The sequence below is a fragment of the Mastigoproctus giganteus genome, chromosome 12 (assembly GCF_048544385.1).
Source record: "Mastigoproctus giganteus isolate SK-2022 chromosome 12, ASM4854438v1, whole genome shotgun sequence".
NCBI classification, from domain to species: domain Eukaryota; kingdom Metazoa; phylum Arthropoda; class Arachnida; order Uropygi; family Thelyphonidae; genus Mastigoproctus; species Mastigoproctus giganteus.
In genome coordinates this window covers 167,729,454-167,746,290 of record NC_143586.1, presented here as the reverse complement: position 1 = coordinate 167,746,290, position 16,837 = coordinate 167,729,454, and the positions used below count along the sequence as shown (strand labels likewise).

At 38.8% G+C, this 16,837-nt stretch overlaps 1 protein-coding gene across 1 annotated transcript in view; it reads right to left on the bottom strand.

Moving 5' to 3' along the window:
* LOC150077580 (inactive phospholipase C-like protein 1) overlaps positions 1 to 16,837 on the bottom strand; it is a 649,255-nt gene that overhangs the window by 442,934 nt on the left and 189,484 nt on the right. The window contains exon 8 of the mRNA XM_090386715.1: positions 7,238 to 7,331. Within this exon, the coding sequence (XP_090242841.1) occupies positions 7,238 to 7,331 (94 nt within the window). The remainder of the gene's footprint in view (positions 1 to 7,237; positions 7,332 to 16,837) is intronic.

Genomic DNA, 16,837 nt, shown 5'->3' with positions numbered 1-16,837 from the left:
CAAAAAGATTAATTATTATACTGCTCAAAGGATTAAAATTAATTAAAAGGGAAGTTTGAACTCTTATAGATTTCGCTGTCCTATGGTAAATTTTATTTCTTTATTTTTCCCTTCTTTTTAAACAAGTATTAAATTAAGGGTGCCATAATATAAGAGGCATTTATTATTCTAAATATTTAGACAAAATTATTAGAAAGTCAAAGACAAACCAAAAACACAAATTACAGTCGATTCTGGTTAACTGGGACACATCGGGACTAGTGCATTTTGGCCCAATTAAGCGGCTGCCCCGATTATCCGAAGTTCCACGTAAAAAAGGTTAAAAATACAATGGACCCCACTTTACAATTGGTTCACTGTACAATCAAATCACGTTACGATAAAGTACCGTTCACTGTACGATGTGTAGTAAGCGCCGGTCATTGTGATCACATTTGTGAACTGAATTTTAATTCTATTAAACAGCGATTCTAATTAGCAAAAATAGGAGGAATATTATCCACAGCTATAAAAGTAAAGATATATTAAGCACAAATTTACCCTTTGTTACCTTACCAATTAAAAAATTAAATGATATGTGAAAATCGGAAGAATATACATGGTAATCAGAATAATTAATACGTACTGTTATATGTACATACTAACTAGTTGACATTTCTGTTCACTGACATTTGTGGGTGGGGGTTAAAATTTAAAACAGTAAAATGATAAGGAATCAATGACAAAGAACACAGCACACACAAATTGCAAGTAACACGATACGCACAAGTGAGAACGGAGTAACAATTTTACGAAGCTTTAAAAATAGGAATGAAGAGAAGATTCTGAAAATTAATTTTTTTATATGATTGAAGATTCCATGGAAGTGTAAACACATTTCACCAAAATAACCCACAGAATTCCAGCTGTTGGTATTATCGCAAATTCAATAAGATCGAGTTTACTATTCGTTTATGATAGATTGCACTAACAGAAAAGCCCAATAAACAGGTGACTGCTAATTGTTTTTATTGTTTTATGGTGGTGACCTCCACAAATCTAACCAAACCACGTGGTATGGTCAGAGAAAATCGTAGCATAATCTCCAGTGCTGTGGTCTCCTACCCCGATTAAACGGCATATTGTCCCATTTAAGCAAAGTAAACCCTGGCTATTTTCTCGATTGGATTCTGTTTTTTAAGATTTGCCCCAAATAAATGGCTGCCCAGATTAACCGGTGGCCCAAATAACTGGAATCCACTGTATATATATTTTATTGAAACTCACAAGCCTTAAAGAGGAAATTGATAAAGGCTAAGAAAAAAACAATTATAACATAATCTAATGCACTATTTATGACTTTTTAACAAGTTCATGTTTATAATAAGAGCTTAAAAAGCTCTGTCGCAGAAAAAATATAAACACACTTGAGATAAATACTGCATTTATTGTGAGAATAAACTTATTTATTAAAAGCAACAGAGAATAGCGATACGTGATCAAAGAAGTTACAATATTAGAAAAACTTCTAAGAAAGTTGGGGGAGGGGATGTAGGTGTGACACTGCATGTGTCATTTAAGGCCTTCTGCACAAATTTAGGGAGGGATTCTAGAAAGAGGAAAAAATTACATAGCTGCTGCCTGTTCCAATCAGGTGAGTTCACAAGTACCAGACCTTGGGTCTGGTGAGGGGAAGAACAAACTTGAATTCTGGGTGGCTGTCTTGCTAGGCTAGAGCCAGAAGTGATATTACTCTAATTTATAAGGGTGTGCAGGTATCATAAAAGAAATATTTTGTAGATTCCTATTTATTTTAATTATTTATTTTAACGCATCAACTAAATTTAAAAAATAATACATTCATAAAAAGCACCACATCTTGGACACCAGGGAGGAATATCAGGCTTTCTCCAACTATGCACTGGCCCTGTTCATAAGACGGAGAGCTCTTATCGCAACAAACCGCAACCAACCACTGACACAATAAGGAAATGAACAAACCTCGAAGGCAATCCAACGGCCTGCGATGATCAAGGGACTAAACCCTGAAGTGGAGCTAAAGCCGAATCAATAAGAAATTACTCTATAAACAACAGTGACGCAAATACCACATGGATGGGAAATGACACAAGAAAGACCCCCACAAACGGCAACAAGCAAACCTGGACCCTTTGACTGTAAAGACTGCAGAACGGACGGGAACCATGCCATGAATGATCACGCTCGGTCCGATCTCTGCTGGGAACGGACCAGGACCACCAGTAGCTCCGCTGCCAAATGCTATATGGCGATATGAATAGGGTACTCTACCCCTATTCATCTTTAATTCCTTATCCCTGGCAGGAGAGAGAGGACACATGCTCTGTTTCCTCCCTCCCCTGCTGACCCATCTCTTTGCCTGGTGAGGCATGGGCCTGCCTCACTGACCACTTGGGGTCGCCTTCTCTATCGTTCCCATACTTCTGCCTTTCACCACCAAACTCTACCTGTATACCCTAACCATGGCAAGGAGAGATAACTTTTCTTCGTCTCCCCCACCTGCCATCCAAACTTCCCTCTGGTGTGGCATGGGCATGCCACACTGTCATCTCCTCTATCAACCCCTTACTTCTACTTCTACCCCCAGCCTACCCTCCCTCCCACTATTATCTTTCATCTAGCGACAACAAAATTTTGCCCGACCTATTAGGCCTTTTAACACATCTCTCTAGTGTTCAACCTCAACCAGCGATTTCCTAACAGCAATCTAATTAAGAATTAACGTCAAACTCGTGGATTTTGGGATGCATATAAATGGAATGCATATAAATTATCACGTGACACAGAAGCCTACGGCAGATATTAGCTAGTCTGTAATCAAGTCACAAAGGAGATTAGGCAAGCAAAGGCAGATTATGAGAAATCTTTGGCAAAGAATGCAAAGAAAAACAGCAAAGAGTTCTTTACTTATGTAAACTCTAAAAGGAAGGTGATGAATTAGAATAGTTCCCTTGATATTGATGGTTCGACCGTTGATGATCCTGCTCAGATAGCTAACAAATTGAATGAGTATTTTGCATCTACTTCACACATGAGGAGTTATTAAGGGAGGAAATGCCAGAAGTTTATCAAACTGTAACAGCGTGCTTAATAATTTTGTAATAACTGAGAGCAAAGGGGAGGAGAAATTGTTGAAGTTAAACATAAGAAAGACACCTTGGGTCAGATGGGATCTATCCAGTTATATTAACTGGAGAGGAAGTCCCCACAGACTGGAGATGTGCAAATATATCCCCAATTCAAAGGGAGATCGAAGGCCGACACAAGTAATTACGGACCAATTAGTTTAACTTCTGTTCCGGGTAAAATAATGGAATCACTGGTTAAAGATGCATTGCAGGATCATCTAGACAAGACTGCAGCAATAATTCAGACACAGCATGGGTTTGTTAAGAAGAAATCTTGTCTAACAAATTTGATTGGATACTATGATGTGGTTACAAAGGAACTGGATGCAAAAAGTAATTTTGATATACTTGGATTTTTGATTAACATTATTAAGACAATTTACAGGAATAACAGATGGAGAATTAAAGTGGGATCAGCTTTGTCACCTGAATTCAACACTTCAAAAGGCTTATTACAAGGCTGTTGCATGTCACCAACACTTTTCAAATTTATATTGACATCTTCCTAAGATCCTGGTTAAAAAAATTGCAATAAAATGGGATTGCTGATCAATAAGAACATCTATATTCACAATTTACTTTTGCAGATGATCAGGTGGTGATAGCACAAGACTTAGAAGATGCAGACTATGCATGCCATCAATTGTTTGAGGAATATAAACAATGGGGTCTAAAAATAAATTTTAGCAAGACTGAAATGTTGTTTTCAGGATCAGGACACATGTTTTAAAATCAAACAAGTTGATAAAATCAAATATTTGGGATCAATCTTACAAATTGATGGATCATCCCAGGCAGAGATCAATAAGAGAATTGCAGGCGACAGAAAGGCTATTGGCATGTTAAATTCTGTTCTATGAAGCAGAAATAGCCTAAGTAAAACAAATAAACTTATATTTCAACGACTGTACAAAGTCTTCTATTGTATGAGCGGAAACCTGGATGCTGAATAGGCGAGAGGAAAACAAATTGCTCTTCACAGAAATTGGATTTTTGGAGATGCTTAGCAAGAATATTTTTTTTTTTTTTTTTTTGGTAGTTGTTGGCACCTCCCAAGGTTTTTGCAGTACTTTGATCCAAGCACAAGGCAGGAATCAAACCCATGACCTTTGAGTTGCCAGACAGGCACTTTACCCACCCGGCTAGCCCGGTCAGCTGCAAGAACTTCTTGAAGCGACAGAAAACGGAATGAAGACAAGAGAGAAAATGGAAGTGAAAAGAATATTATTGACACTATCAAAGAAAAGTGTTTAACATGGTATGGACATGTAAAACAGATGCAAGAAACCAGATATCCAAAGGCTATCATGGAATGGCTACCTCCTGGAAGAAGGAGAAGAGGAAGACCTAGGAGGACAGGGATGGATGGAGTACAAGAGTGCATGACAGCCCGAGGCTTAACCGACCAAGACACCTTGAATTGCACTTTATGGCACAAAAATTCCTACCAAAAAATAACTTGTAGGCTGATGAAACCCATTATAAATAGAAACACTCCTCTTGGAGAAGAAGATATACTTAGATTTCAGGAAAGCTTTTGCCAGTGTTGCGCACTGAAGGCTACTGTACAAATTGGAGCAGAATGATAGTAAGGGTAAGTTGCTACAATGGATAAAAGGGTGGTTGAATGGGAGAAGACATATTCATGATTTACTTTTTGCAGACAATCAGGTGGTTATAGTACAAGACTTAGAAGATGCATAGTCTGCATCTTCTAAGATGCATAGTCAGAAAGAGAGTGGTAATCAATGGATGCTGCTCTTCATGGACTAATGTTATTAGTGGAGTCCCACAGGGTTCAGTGTTGGGCACACTGTTGTTTTGTATATTTATCAATAATATTCATGAAGGTATATCAGGCTTAGTGTCAAAGTTTTCAGATGATACAAAGGTTGGCAGGGTTGTTAATGACAGTAATGGCAGTGTGCTACAGGAGCTAGAAAATTTGGGCAGATGGGCTGAGAAGTGGCAACTGAAGTTTAACGTTGACAAATGTAAAGTACTGCATATGGGGAGAAGTAACCCTAGAGGAACGTGCCAACTGTGTGGTACTACACTTAGGGTGGTAGAAAATGATAAAGACCTGGAAGTAATTGTGCAGTCAGATATGAAGTTTTCTGAGAAATGCAGACAGGCTGCCAGAGCAGGTCATATGGTTTTGTCAATGATATACAGGAATTTTGCTAACAGGGAAAAGGAAGTGATTATTCCTTTGTATAAGGCAATGGTCAGGCCACGCCTTGATTACTATGTACAGGTCTGGAGGCCTCATTATAGGAAGGATGTAGATTTGCTTGAGCATGTACAGAGAAGGGCAACAAGTTTGGTGAGGGGAATGAAGGGGTCCTCTTACCAAGAGAGGCTTAAGTTCTGCAAATTGCAGCGGCTGGAGACTAGGCAACTGCGAAGTTGTTGTTATTTGGTTTTTAGGAGCATTAGCAACTAAGGCCATATTGCTCCGGGATATAATAAATAATAAATAAATAAATTTTCTGTTTATACTCCGGGACGACCAAACGGTCAGAGGGGTTTGCGGTGGTCATTCCCTGACCTTTCCGCATCCTCCATATTTGGTGGTGACGGGCTCAAACCCCGGTCTAATCAAGACACGTGTGCTATGCACTGCTGCTCCTTCCCACCTGGCTACGGAGGCGCCATGCAACTGCGAGGTGATCTGATTGAAGTGTATAAGGCCTTGAATGGGTTGAGCACACTGAATTCTGATGGGATTCTTCCGCTTGCTCAAATTACAAACCTAAGGGGGCATAAAATTAAAATTGAGGAAAGACAGTTGTAGAATAGATGTGCAGAAATTTGCCTTTAGCCAGCAGGTGGTTAATTGCTGGAACAAACTTCCATCTGTCGTTGTTGAAGATGATAGCTTAAATAAATTCAAGGATGACCTGGACAAACTTTTAGAGAAAATGGTTGTGTGAATTTTTATTTATTTATTTATTATTTTTTTTTTGGCTGATGTTACATAAGCTCATAAGCTTGCTTTCTTGCATCACATGCCACTATTACTATTTCTATAACTGTAATTGAAGTAGTCTGTGACTCTCCACAGGATTCTAATGGGTCTCTGCTTTGGCATCACATGGATCTTTTTGGAGTCCATTCGCTAGAATTCTGTTAGGGCCTTCTTCCTCTCATGTTCTATTCTGAATATCACGACCTAGTCTCTACACTTCAACTGTTCTGGGTTGTATTTCTTTTTGCTCTTCCTCCTCCGGTTCCAAGTTGTCCTTATTGCTCACATCCTGCTTTATTTTTTTTTAAGATTGCAGGAGCTATTAGGTTCTTTGTGATGATGATCCTTCTCTAGCCTGCTATTCACTGTTCAGTGACTGGAATATCCAGGAATAGTTCCAACCACTTGGTAGGTAGTCTCAACCTGTATATTGTCGTACTGTTCTCTAGCTTGGTTATTTCATAGTATGTTCACATGAATATTTTTATTTCGATGCTCCACTTCATGGACTGGCATTTTCTTCCTTCCTGGGTGGTCAATAGTGCAGTTGCACAGGAATCACTTCCAGTTGATTGGGCTGGATGGTCTTGCCTTTCCCTTGCAGTAGCCATATGGGAGCCAATATCACTTGCTCCACTGACTTCCTAAGGAGACTCTCACTGGCTTTTTGAACCGACCCCTCTGCTAAGGCCTGAACACGAGTATACATAGATGGATGAGATCATCATCCATCTATGGAGGTTGACCTATTTATCTTCAGCTTAAGTCCAATGATAGTGTAAGTTCTTGGGAGCGACACCAGATCGTGCAATCATCTGCCTCACTGTCACTTGACTTTGGGAGAGGTAGGTCCACTGATGCGACTTTTACGATAGTTTTATTTTTATTATTATTGCAATTTATTGTTATTATTATTATTATGCCAGTCTCCCAGCATGATAGAGATGCATTTGCTTCTGACAAAATGGGAACTGAACCAGGGTCCAACAGGTGGGGTCCAGTGTTGTAACCAGCCATCATGCCCCCTTTATTATTATTAATGATATTTGCCTTGGTAAAAATAAAATTTGAAGAAAACGCAGAAATATGCAGGGATTACATGAAGCTTTCCAAAACTTACCATCAATGAGCATTTGTTTGTTCTGCCTTGCCTCTAGAGATGGTTCATACTGTTCTATTATACTCAAGCATTTGTCTTCCGTCATTCCATGCATCTAGAAATCATAAGGAATTTAGTTAATAAAGATTAATATCACACATGAAATAAATGAGACTAAAGATATTTAAACTGGCCTAATTATTAACTAAAAAGTATGCTTAAGTATTAAAAATTACAAAATAAAAAAAAAAAAAAAAACACTTTAATCAGGATTTCAAAAATAAACATCACAAGAAACATAATGTAGGTCAATAAGGGTTTTCCTTTTTCACTGTTTGCGTACATGATGGTGAGCAACAAGAAATGCTGCTATGACTGGTTTCGTTTGATTTGACTGGCCACAATAAACAAAATCAAAAATTAAATACTAAAAATTACAGGCAACAAAAAATAGATTTCAATGTCAATTATTAAAAGATATCTTTTAAGAGCACAAAAAGTGATAATGTTGTAATGTTAGCATTAATGACATTAAGAATAAGAGATCTACCGACTTACTTAACAAGTACAGGGCAATGTTGAAAATAAGTTGCGAGTTAGGATTAAATTTTAGTGTCAGCAATTCTGCTCAGATGCAATAGGAGGGACTACATAATAAGAGCTTGCCAATCAATTTGGAGAGATTATGCAAGACTTGTGGGGTAGAATTTTTCTGAACATACTCTGTGCTTGGCAACAGGAAAGATTCTTTCTATACGGATGGTATACACTTAAACAGAAAGGGTACAAGAATATATGCTGATGCTATTGAGGCAGAATTAGGTGGGTCAAAAAGCTGCTGGCTTGGGGGGGGTACACATTAATAATAGCCACAGGCAAAGGTGAAACTGATTCTTGCATTGCTTCAATTGGAACGAGGAGCAGCCTGGAAAGCAAGGTGCTAGGGGTTTCAAGTACTGGTGGGAGTAATCAATGACAAATAAATACATGGGCTGTGTTACAGCAATTAAGAGTAAGAGCAAGTGGATGTATACTTGCATGTACACTAATGCTCAACGCATAGTAAATAAATTTCATCATTTTGAAGTGCCAGTCAAGACATCAAATTTAAACAATGTTGGGAATTCAGAGATTGAGTGTCACTCAGATATAAAGCATGCAGAATCTGAATATGGAGAGTACAATGTATACACTTTGATCTTAGCCAAAATGCCGTGAAGTGATAGTACAATGTATACAAGGTGTCAAGGTGTGTTGGTTTTAATTGCGGTCTCCAGGGTTTACCCCTATATGCTGCTGTAGTAGCATATAGGGAAAATATCGAAAAGGCATAAAGCAAAGGCTGGCAAGTGTATGCATATAGGTGTGTAAGTAGCATTAGTAGAGGCATACAATGCAAGAAAGCAAGCTTATGCAGCATGAGCCAAAAAAAAAAAAACTCCCATTTTACCCCTCCATTTGTTTTAAATGCCAGTCCAGCTCAGCCTTAAATTTATTTAGGCTAATAGCTTCCACAACAAAAGATGGAAGCCTGTTCCACTAATCAACTACTCGCTAGATAAAGGCAAATTTCCACACATCTATTCTACAACTATCTTTCCTCAGTTTGAAACTGTGCCCCCTCAAGTCCTTATTCTGAGCAAGAGGAAGAATTTCAACAGCATTCAGTTTGCTCAACCCATTCAAGGCCTTATACAATCAATCAGATAACCTCGCAGCCTACTCTCCAGGCACTGCAATTTGCAGAACTTAAGCCTTTCTTGGTAAGAGCACCCTTTGTTCCCCTCACCAATCTTGTTGCCCTTCTTTGTACTTGTTCTAGCAACTCTACATCCTTCCTAAATTGAAGCCTCCAGACCTGTACACAATACTCTAGGTGTAGCCTGACCATTGCCTTGTATAACAGGATAATCACCTCCCTTTCGCTGCTAGCAAAATTCCTATATATCATTGACAAGACTCCATGACCTGCCATGGCAGCCCATCTGCACTGCTCAGCGAACTTCATTTTTGACTACACAATTACCCCCAGGTCTTTTTCACTTTCCACTTCCCTGAGTATTGTATACTCAGGGAAGTTGATGACACCATGCAGTTGGTACATTTCTCTTCAGTTATTGCTACCCATATGCAGTAAGTACTTAGCATTTGTCAAAGTTACACTTCAGTTGCCACTTCTCAGCCCATTTTTCCAACTTATCTAGATCCAGTTGGAGTAGCATACTGTCTTTACTGCCTGTCAGCACTGCTGAGTGAACTTCAAATTTGACTGCACAATTACCCCCAAGTCTTTTTCACTTTCCACTTCCCTGAGTGTAGTACCATGCAGTTGGTACGTTTCTCTTTGGTTATTGCTACCCATATGCAGTATGTACTTTGCATTTGTCAATGTTAAACTGCAATCATAATATATGGGGCATAGATACCCCATATATTATGATTTTGAAGAAAATATATGAGAGTGCTACCTCCTTTATTAGACTAGACAAAGACAGTAGGAAATTTAAAATTGAGAAAGGAGTTCGACAAGGAGACACAATATCTCCGAAGCTGTTTACTGCTGCCCTTGAGGAAGCTTTCAGAAGATTAGACTGGTCGCAGAAAGGAGTCAATGTGAACGGAGAGTACCTAAACCATTTACGATTTGCAGATGACATTGCGGTCATAAGCCACAATCCCAAAGAATTAGAGGAAAATCTTAATCAGTTATGCACAGTTAGTAAGGATTTTGGACTAAAGATGAATATGGCTAAAACAAAAGTAATGATGAACAAGTATGCCACAGAAAGGGAAATAATGATTGAAGGAGCAGTAATTGAAAAGGTGGAGTCATATACTTATCTGGGACAATTTATTAGCTGTAATAATGATAAATGGCTAGAAGTCAACAGAAGAATAAATTTTGGATGGAAAGCATTCAGGAAATATAGTCACATACTGAAGAGCAATATCCCAGTTTGTCTGAAATGTAAAATAATGAACCAAAGTATACTCCCCACGACTTATGGAAGTGAAACTTGGGCACTCACCAAAAGAAGGCAAGAGAAGCTGAGAACTACACAGCGAAGAACGGAACGAATTATATTGGGGATTAGACTGTTAGATAACAAGAGAAACACATGGATTAGGCAGCAAACTCAAGTAAAGGACATTCTTATCAAAACTAAAGAACTAAAATGGTCTTGGGCAGGACACATAGCTCGAAGACATGATGACAGATGGATTAAGAAAATAACAGAATGGTATCCAAGAGGAGCTAGAAGAAACCTGGAAGACAAAGGCGGAGATGGATAGATGAAATTCATGAGTTTGTGGGTAGTAAATGGATGGCCAGTGCTCAAAACAGAAGGAACTGGAAAGTTTCTGGAGAGGCCTTCATCCTGCAGTGGATTGAAAATGGCTGATCATGATGATTATGATGATGCTCCAATTTGTACAATAATCTTAGATGCGCAACAGTGTCAAAAGCTTCCCTGAAATCCCAGTATATATCATCAAAATTATTTTTTGTATCAAGTTCCTTTGTAACCACATCATAATATCCAATCAAATTTGCCAGAGAAGACTTTCCCTTAGCAAACCCATGCTGTGTCTGAATTATTGCTGCAGTCTTGTCTAGATGATCCTGCAATGCACCTTTAACTAGTGACTCCATTATTTTACCCAGAACAGAAGTTAAACTAACTGGTCTGCAATTACTCGTGTCACCCTTCGATCCACCCTTTGTGAATTGGGGATACATTTGCACATCTCCAGTCCATGGGGACCTCCCCTGAGTCCAAGGATGCTCTCATAATTATGGCTAAGGGTTTGCTTAGTTCCTTTGCCACCTCCTTTAATATAACTGGATAGATCCCATCCACCCCAGGTGCCTTTCTTATGTTTAACTTCAACAATTTCTTCTCCACTTTGCTCTGTTATTACAAAATCATTAAGCAGCCTGCTACAATTTGATAATCTTCTGGCATTTTCCATTCTTAACCTTTAACATGGATCTGTTAAAGGGAGATCTCATCTGTCCAATATGACTAGATACTATCAGGTAGTGACACAGGAAATGAATGAAAAAAAAAAGTAATTTTGAATCATATACCTAGATTTCAGCAAAGCTCCTGACCCTATTCCTCACAAACAACATCTGTACAATTTGGAACAGCATAGCATTAGGGAACAGTTAGTGCTATGAATAAACGGATGGTTCAGTGCCAGGAGATGAAAAGCAATCACCAATGACCACTGCTCATCACGGACGAACATTATTAGTGGAGTGCCTTGGGTATATTATTAGACCTCTTACAATTTTTAGTACATACTAGCGATGATATACAGTTATCAAGTATAGTGTCATAGTGATACAAAAGTGGGTGAAGCATTTAATGCTTCACCCACCTTTGTATTTATCCAGGTTTACTCTAAGAAGGCCTGGATAAACTGAGCAGATGAGTTGAAAATTGAAATTCAACATTGACAAATGAAAGGCACTGCATTTAGCCAGCAATAATCTCATAATGACATGATTTGTGCGATGTCAACCTGAAGGTAGAGGAGAATGAAAAAAACTCTGGGAATAACTGTGCAGTTGAACATGAAGTTATATTAGTACAGACAGGCTGCTAGGCAAACTTATGGGGTACTGTCAATGATATACAAGTTTTCTCCAGCAAGAGAAAGAAGTGATTACTACAATGTATAAGGCAATGGTTACGTTGAATGATGAATACTGGATCATGGGTTAGAAGCCTAATTTTTTGGAAGAATATAGATCTGTTGGAGCAGGAGCAGAGTAGAGAACAAGATTACTCAGAGCAACAAAAGAATGCTCCTACCAAGAAAGACCCGAATTCTATGAATCTCTGCATCTGGAAACTAGGCATCTGCAAGAAAACCCGACTGAAGTGTTTTAAGTCTTAAAATGGGTATCAATGGTATTCTTACTCTTTATCAGACAACACACACAAACACATGGGTCACATAAATTTAAAATGAAAGAAGATGGTTACAGTTTAGAAGTGAAGAAATTTGCATTTGGCCAAAAAGAGTAAATGATAGAATAACCTTCCATATATTATTATGGAAATTGGAAGTTTGCATAAAGTTTGCATAAAAAAAAGTAAAAAGAACTGCAAATAAAGTTGCTAATTTTTTTTTTTTTTTTCTGATGCTGATAAACTTGCTTCTTTGTGTCATTTTTCCACTACTAATACTAAAATACAGTTTTTAAATTGGGTACATGAAATATACAGTTTTTAAATTGTGGTTTAAGTTGGTCCCACTGTACACATCCTTTGTGTGCAGTGGGACCAACTGATGATGTTACCAACAGCAAATTCTAAATGGAAAATATTCAGGGAAGTAATCAAAGAAGCTACTAGTCTTTTCATACCAACAAAGAAATACTATCCAAGGCTTAGATTTAATAGATGTCAGATGAACTATTGAGACACATGGCAGAGAAGAAAGTTACATGGGATGGATATAAATTATCAGGCAATACAGAGGCTTATGGTAGATATAGATTTATCTGTAATCAAGCCACAAAGGAGGTTAGGCAGATTATGAGAAGTCTCTGGTAAACAATGGAAAGCAAAACTGCAAAACTTCTATTCTTATATTAACAAGGAAGGGGTTAAATCATCATTGGGCCATTTGACTATGGGTTAAGTGTTGATGATCCTGCTAAGATTACAGTATAAATTGAATAGGTATTTTTCATCTACATTCACTCATGAGGAATTCATTAGGGAAGATGACGCCAAAAGTTTATTAAACTCTAACGAGGAGATAAATGACTGTGATAATTAAAAGGAAAGTGGAGGAGAAACTGTTGAGGAGGGACATTAAAAAAGGTACCAGTGGTGGATAGAATCTATCCAATTATATTAAGGGAGGCAGCAAAGGAGGTAATCAAATCCCTAGCCATAATTATGAGAGTATTCTTGGATTCTGTGGAGGTCCCTATGGACTAGAGATGTGTGAATATATGCCCAATTCATAAAGGAGGATCATACAGCGACACAAGTAATTACAGATCTGTTAGCTTAACATCTGTTCCAGTGAAAATAATGGAACCAGTAGTTAAAGAAATAACACAGGACCATTTGGACAGGTATGTAATTATACTGCAATCAGAGCATGCATTTGTGAAGGGGGTCTTGTAACCAATCTGATAGGTTACTACAATGCAGTGACCAAGGAACGGGATGCAAAAAAAATACTAACATCATATACTTTGATTTCAGGAAGGCTTTTGATACTGTTGCACATAAAAGACTGTTGTACAATCTGGAACAATGTGGCATTAAGGGCATAAGGCTATGGATAAAGAAATTGTTAAGTGGAAGAAGACAGAGTGTGGTTATCAATGGGCACTGCTCTTCATGGATTAATGTTATTAGCGGACTTCCCTGAGATTCAGTGCTGGGTCTATTGTTTTTTTTCTTCAATACTTATCAATGATATTGATGAAGGTATTCCAGGCTTAATGTCCAAGCTTGCAGACGATACAATGGTTGGCAGGATGGTTATTAGGGTGAGCTACTGCAACAAGATCTAGAAAAATTGGGTCAATGGGCTGAGAAATGGCAGTTGAAGTTTAACACTGACAAATGCAAGGTACTGTATATGATAGTAGTAACTGTGTGGTACTACACTCATGGTAGTGGAGAATGAATAAGACTTGGGGATAATTGTGCAGTCAGACAAGAAATTTTCTGAACAGTGCAGACATACTACCAGGACAGATCGTGGTCAATGATATAGAGTAAATTTGCTAGCAGGGAAAAGGAGGTGATTATCCCTTTGTATAAGGCCATGGTTAGGCGACATCTTGAGTACTGTATACACGTCTGGAGGCCTCACTTTAGGAAGGATGTAGACCTGTTCCAACAGGTCTACATCCTTCCCTACAGTAGCAGACCGGCAGAATTACTTAACAAGTACAGGTCACTGTTGAAAAAAAGCCGTGAATTAGGGTTGAATTTGAAAGTGTCTGCAATTCTGCCCAGACACGATAGGAGGGAGTATATGATGAGAGCCCTGTCGATCGATTCGGCCCTGGAAAGATTGTGCAAAGCTCAAAGGGTAGAATTTTTTTCAGCATAGTCTGTACTTGTTAACAGGAGAGACTGTTTCTACAGGTATGGGATACACTTAAATAGAAAGGGTGCAAGAATGTTTGCTGATGCTATCGAGGCAGTGTTAGGTGGGTCAGAAAACTGCTAGATTGGGGGGATACAAGGACTAATAGATTAACAGTAGCCACTGGCAGAGGTGAAAGTGATTTTTGCACTGCTTCTATTGGAATGAGCAGCAGCCTGGAAAATAAGATGCTGGATATTTCACAGACTACTGGGAATCATTGGGGTACAAGTAAACACATGGGTTGTGTTAGGGTAGCTAAGAAAAAGAACAGTTGCATGTATACTTGCATGTACACCAATGCTAGGAGTTTAGTAAATAAATTTGATGAATTTGAGGTATTGCTCAAAACATCAAAGGCAGATATTGTTGGGATTTCAGAGACATGGTGTCACACGGATATAAGGCATGAAGAACTGGAATTTGGGGAGTACAATGTCTACAGAAAGGATAGACAGGATAGGAAGGGAGGACGGGTTATGCTATTAGATAAGAAATACATAAAATCCAAGGATGTGAAGCCAGTCGACATTGCTGGACAGTGCAGTGTCGAGTCAGTTAGGTGTGACATAAGCATTGGGAGATCAAAATTGAGAGTAGGAGTGTGCTATAGGCCTAATGACTCTGATGAGTATAATAAGAAACTGTACAGGGAAATAGAGTGGGCCAGTAAATCAGAGAGTCTTATAATGGGGGATTTTAATTTCCCAGATATTGACTGGAATTTGGGGGCTGGTCACTCACACACTAGCAAGGCTTTTGTGGATTTATTGGATGATTGTTTTCTACATCAGCATGTTCGGGAGGCAACTAGAGGGAGTAATACTCTTGATTTGATTATCAGCAGTGATTCTTCATGCATTAAGAATCTGCAGATAAATGAACCACTAGGTGGCAGTGATTACAGTGTGCTGAAGTGGGATTTACTCAAAGAGGTAACTACCATCAGGGGTAAAGGGAAGGGTTATTGCTTCCGTAAAGGCGACAACAATGGACTGAGACAGTATTTAAATTCTATACAGTGGGACCAACTGATGATGTTACCAACAGCAAATTCAAAATGGGAAGCATTCAAAGAACTTATCTTGGAAGCTACTAGGCTTAACATACTAACTAAGAAATATTGTTCAAGGTTTAGGCCTAAATGGATGTCAGATGAACTAATGAGACATATGGCAGAGAAGAAAAATGCATGAGATACATATAAATTAACACGTGACACAGAAGCCTATGATAGATACAAGTTGATCTGTAACCAAGTTACAAAGGAGGTTAGGCAGGCAAAGGCAGATTACGAGAAATCCTTGGCAAGGGAGGCAAAGAAAAACAGCAAAGAGTTCTTTACTTATGTAAACTCTAGAAGGAAGGGGATGAATCAGATTGGTCCACTTGATATTGATGGGTCAACTGTTGATGATCCTGCTCAGGTAACTAACAAACTAAATGAATATTTTGCATCGACATTCACACATGAGGAGTTATTCAGCGAGGGGAATGCCAGAGGTGGATTCAACTCTGGCAGTAAGCTACAGAATCTTGAAATAACTGGGAGTAAAGTGGAGGAGGAATTGTTGAAGATAAACACAAGAAAGGCACCCAGGGTGGATGGGATCTATCCAGTTATATTAAAGGAGGCAGCAAAGGAAGTAAGCAAACCCTTAGCCATAATTATGAGAGCTTCCTTGGACTCAGGGGAGGTACACATGGACTGGAGATGTGCAAATGTGACCCCAATTCACAAAGGAGAATCAAAGGCTGACACAAGTAATTATAGACCTGTGAGTTTAACTTCTGTTCCAGGAAAATTAATGGAGGCACTGGTTAAAGAAGCGCTGCAGGATCATCTAGACAAGACTTCAGTTATAGCTCGGACACAGCATGGTTTTGTTAAGGGGAAGTCTTGGCTGACCAATTTGATTGGATACTAAGATGCAATCACAAAAGAACTGGATGCAGGGAATAGCTTTGATATTATATACTTGGATCTTAGAAAGGCTTTTGATACTGTTGCACATGGAAGACTGCTGCACAAAGTGGAGCAGTGCGGCACTGGAGGCAAATTGCTGCTATGGATAAAGGGATGGTTGAGGGGGAGAAGACAGAGAGTGGTAATCAATGAACACTGCTCATCGTGGTCTAATGTTATTAGTGGAGTCCCTCAGGGTTCAGTATTGGGTCCATTATTGTTTTCTGTATTTATAAATGATATTGATGATGGTATATCAAGCTTATGTCCATGTTTGCAGACGATACGAAGGTTGGCAGGGTTGTTAAGGACACTACTGACACTATGCTGCTGAAACATGATCTGGAAAGGTTGAGCAGATGGGCTGAGAGGTGGCAAATGAAGTTTAACATTGACAAATGTAAAGTACTACACATGGGAAACAGCAACCCCAGAGCAACGTATCAACTCTGTGGTACTACACTGACAGTGGTAGAGAATGAAAGGGAATTGGGGGTAGTTGTGCAGGCAGATATGAA